This window comes from Populus euphratica, unplaced genomic scaffold, assembly GCF_000495115.2.
Source record: "Populus euphratica unplaced genomic scaffold, PopEup_1.0 scaffold647.1, whole genome shotgun sequence".
In the NCBI taxonomy this organism is placed as follows: Eukaryota; Viridiplantae; Streptophyta; class Magnoliopsida; order Malpighiales; family Salicaceae; genus Populus; species Populus euphratica.
Genome location: NW_011500513.1, coordinates 22,020 through 25,782, shown reverse-complemented (window position 1 = coordinate 25,782; position 3,763 = coordinate 22,020). Strand labels below are relative to the sequence as shown.

At 29.7% G+C, this 3,763-nt stretch overlaps 1 protein-coding gene across 1 annotated transcript; it reads left to right on the top strand.

Annotated features, from left to right (window-relative positions):
* Positions 1 to 2,922: 2,922 nt before the first annotated feature.
* On the top strand, positions 2,923 to 3,294 carry LOC105115123 (B3 domain-containing transcription factor NGA4-like). The gene has a single exon (XM_011011921.1). The coding sequence runs from the start codon at positions 2,923 to 2,925 to the stop codon at positions 3,292 to 3,294; it is 372 nt and encodes a 123-aa protein (XP_011010223.1).
* Positions 3,295 to 3,763: the final 469 nt, after the last annotated feature.

Below are 3,763 nucleotides of genomic sequence, written 5' to 3'. Positions count from 1 at the left end.
AGCCATTTTTTTCTCTGAATATATTTGTTTTTGTGTTTCAAAAACACTTTTAAAAAAATAATTTTTTTTATGTTTTTCTTTGTTTTAAATTATTTTTTTAGTATTTTTAGATTATTTTGATATGATAATATCAAAAATAATTTTTAAAAAATAAAAAATATATTATTTTAATTAATTTTCGAGTAAAAAACACTTTAAAAAACAATTATTATCATACTCTCAAACACCTATAATTTATCCATCCAAATATATAATGTCCATCCGAATTCATTAGTAAACTATTAACCAAGTTTTTTTTTTTTAGTTTAACGTGGATGTCCGAACTAGTTTACGTGTATCTCAACTAATCCAATCCCATAAATTCTAAAATTGACAACTATACAAGTTTTCAGTGATTATTACATTAGCAACTACAAGATTTGAATTCAAGACTATAAATAAATTAAACTTGTTGATTTCGAGTTTTTACTATTGTGTCATCACTAAAAGGTTATTAACCAAGTTTATTAATTGCATGACAATGATGTGTTGTTTGATCTTATTTTACTCCCCTTTCCCTAACATATCCAAAAACATGAAATAAAATAGGAAAAAGTTAAAAAAAAAAACCAGCCGGTTGGAATTTTTCAAATTTAAACTATTGTATCAAGTTTTATATTAACATGGAAAGTTTCTGACGGTGAAGATATTAGTTTTGTAGTGCCAAGCCATAGCAAGAGCTTAGACGATGAAATAGTACTTCAACGACACCTCCATTGTCAAACACAGCATCTTTTAATTTAAAGTTTACTTATGTTTTAGCTAATTTGGAAGGAAATGCACATGATTCTTGTATGTTAAGTGATGCTTTGCCTATGCTCTAAAGAATAAAAAGGCCTGAAGGTATCAAATAATTTCAAAGTATTACAAATATGTGTACTAAATTACAGGACTATATTGAATTTTTAAAAATTTTATCGGGCACACCGGCAGAATAATTTCAACCATCTTTTATATAAAACCTTATTTGGAATATGGTTATAATTATTTTTTTAAATATTTTTTTTATATTAAAATATATCTTAATAATTTTTTTATTTTTTAAAATTATTTTTAATATTATTACATCAAAATAATTTAAAAACATTAAAAATATATTAACTTAAAATAAATAAAAAAACTTAATTTTTTTAAAATATAAAAACACAAAAAACAAATGCATCAATAAAGAGAGGAATTTAAAAAAATAAAAAATCACAGATTAGTTAGTTAATAGAAACATGCACCGTACAAGCATAATTATCAATTCAATTCAATTCAAAGCCTGAGCATCGAAAAATTATTTTATAACAGGCTCCACCTTGATTCTCTTCTAAGTTCTAACAGGTCCCATCTCTTCAAGATGCAATCGTAAACTCTACTGCATTAACATGTGTTTGTTTCTGTTGCGTTGATTTTTATGCATTGGAATCATTAAAAACAAATAGAGAAAATAAAATAAAAATTAATTTTTATGACTGAGTATAATTAGATTATATCTAACTTTAACTTTAATTATAATCCAAAAAACAAATATATTTTATAATATAATATTGAATTTTACTTCAATCTTAACCACAAAAACAAATATATTTTCTAATATAAGATCGATCTTTGCCTTTTGGTTTGATTACTTTCTTGTTGCATCAAATAGGAGAAACCTTTTATTGATAAGGTGGATCTTTTATTAATATAAATAAAGTGGTTCTGTTTATTTTATATTTTAAAAATGTTTTTAAAAATTATTTTTTTTATTTTTTTCATATTAATATTTTTTAATATTTTTAATTTATTTTAATCTATTAATATTAATAATATTTTTTAAATTTTAAAAAATATATTATTTCAATATAATTTCTTATACAAGCATAAGCAAACATGCGGTAGATACCCAGCAAAAGTGAGCAAGTAAAACATGCGCAAGGCAACAATTATCATAAGTCACGGAAGTAGGACTTCAGCAATAAGGATTTTCTACACTTCTTGTGATCACACTTTTCAAGTCTAATAAGTTCAACTTAGTTTTTTTACTTTTTCATTTTCTTAATTTGATCCCATCAATTAATTTTTCTAATGCGGTCCTCCTATTTGTCATTTGTCACTTAATTAAGTACTTCTGATATCCTCCAATTTAGATGTTAAATGTTTAGCGAGCTTGATAGGTAGGATCCCCTACTCATTTTTTTCTTTTCTGTAATATAGGATTAGATTATTCTTAGCCGTGTATCTTAGCTACAATTCACTCATAAAATTAGGATACATCTACATCAATTCATCAGCAAAATTACAACATTCATATTTATCATGATTTTATAATTGAGTTATATTGTAAATATAAAATTCAAGATAATTTAATTCTAGATTAGACGAGAGAAACAGAGTAATGTATTCCACCAGCATGCTAGACCATCTCGGCATTTAATGTCTGGGATTTGAATGAATGTGCTTATTTAATTAATGTAAGGATACGTAGGAGGGGTATCTTAAGAAGATTAATTGATAATGGAGCATATTAAGAAAATTATCAAAGTAAAGGTGCTTCTAATTTTATTTGTCTATTGGTCAATCATTTTATTAGAACAGGGGAGGTCTCCCCTCCCCCAAAAAAACACAAAAAGCGAAGGAGGATCATTCCACCAACAAAAAGCGAAGGAGGATCATCCCACCAACAAAAAGCAACAAAAAGCGAAGGTTTTGTCCGTCGTGGTGACAAGAGGCCGAGGCAAGAGGTGAAGTCATGCAGCCGCGTCATTTTGCTAACATAACAGGACCACCACGGTCTGTGCAGTCGCGCAGCTCCTATAAATTAAAACACATCTATCCAAGGGAAAGATCGCAAGTAACAGAAGTTTGAAGCCATTCTTGGAAGAGGATACGTAATATCTTCTTTTTGCTTGGCCTAAAATGACAACCTTCTCTAAGATCCTTGGCAAGACAGACACTAGCAAAACACTGTCAGTGCCTACGAATTATCTCAAGTCTCTCCCATCTTTCAAAGGTGGACATGCCGTGGAATTTCAAGCAATAGATGAGAGTGGCTTCGTCTGGACCTTTCAGTGTTCTATTCGCAAGAAAGGACAGTACCCGAAGCCAGTTCTTTCAAAGGGCTGGCGTGCATTCGTCCGCAACAAGAAGCTTAAAGTTGGCGACAAGATCAAATTTTCCTTGAACCAAACCGCTGCTGCAACACCCTTTTACAGGGTTCAAGCACAAAAGGAAGTTAAGATATTTGGTGCTATCTTTGGCTATTCACCCATCATAGCCACATTTCCATGAATGAAATATATATATATTAATTAGTATATATTATTATATGGGCAAGAAGAAGCAATTAGCTGGGTCTCTATCTCATGGAAGGCTGCAGTGCTATAATATATAGTTGAATTTGCTTATGTTATATATATATGCACCATAAGTGATGATATTTATGTATTTGCCAGAGCTAGAAGCCTGTCAGAGAAGCTTAAGCACTGTAAGATGGCTTGATTCACTTCAAGACTTCTCAAGCAGGGTCAGCCGTTGGAATGTAAATTGTGCAAGCCTGGTGGTGTGCTTGCTACAGTGTCTTCTAGGCATCGTGGCTTCTGTATTTTCATCTTTAATGAAATAAATCTTGCCCTTTTACTCGGTTTGTAAATGGAACTTTTCATTTATGTGATTTCACTGTGCACAAATCTCTTGATATTTACTTCATAAAGCTCCAGTAGCAACGAACGTTTCCTGCAATAACCACAGGATTTGCTAA

Bases quoted from the DNA above. Each gene is read 5' to 3' on its own strand.
- LOC105115123 (XM_011011921.1), top strand. From the start codon at position 2,923: ATGACAACCTTCTCTAAGATCCTTGGCAAGACAGACACTAGCAAAACA.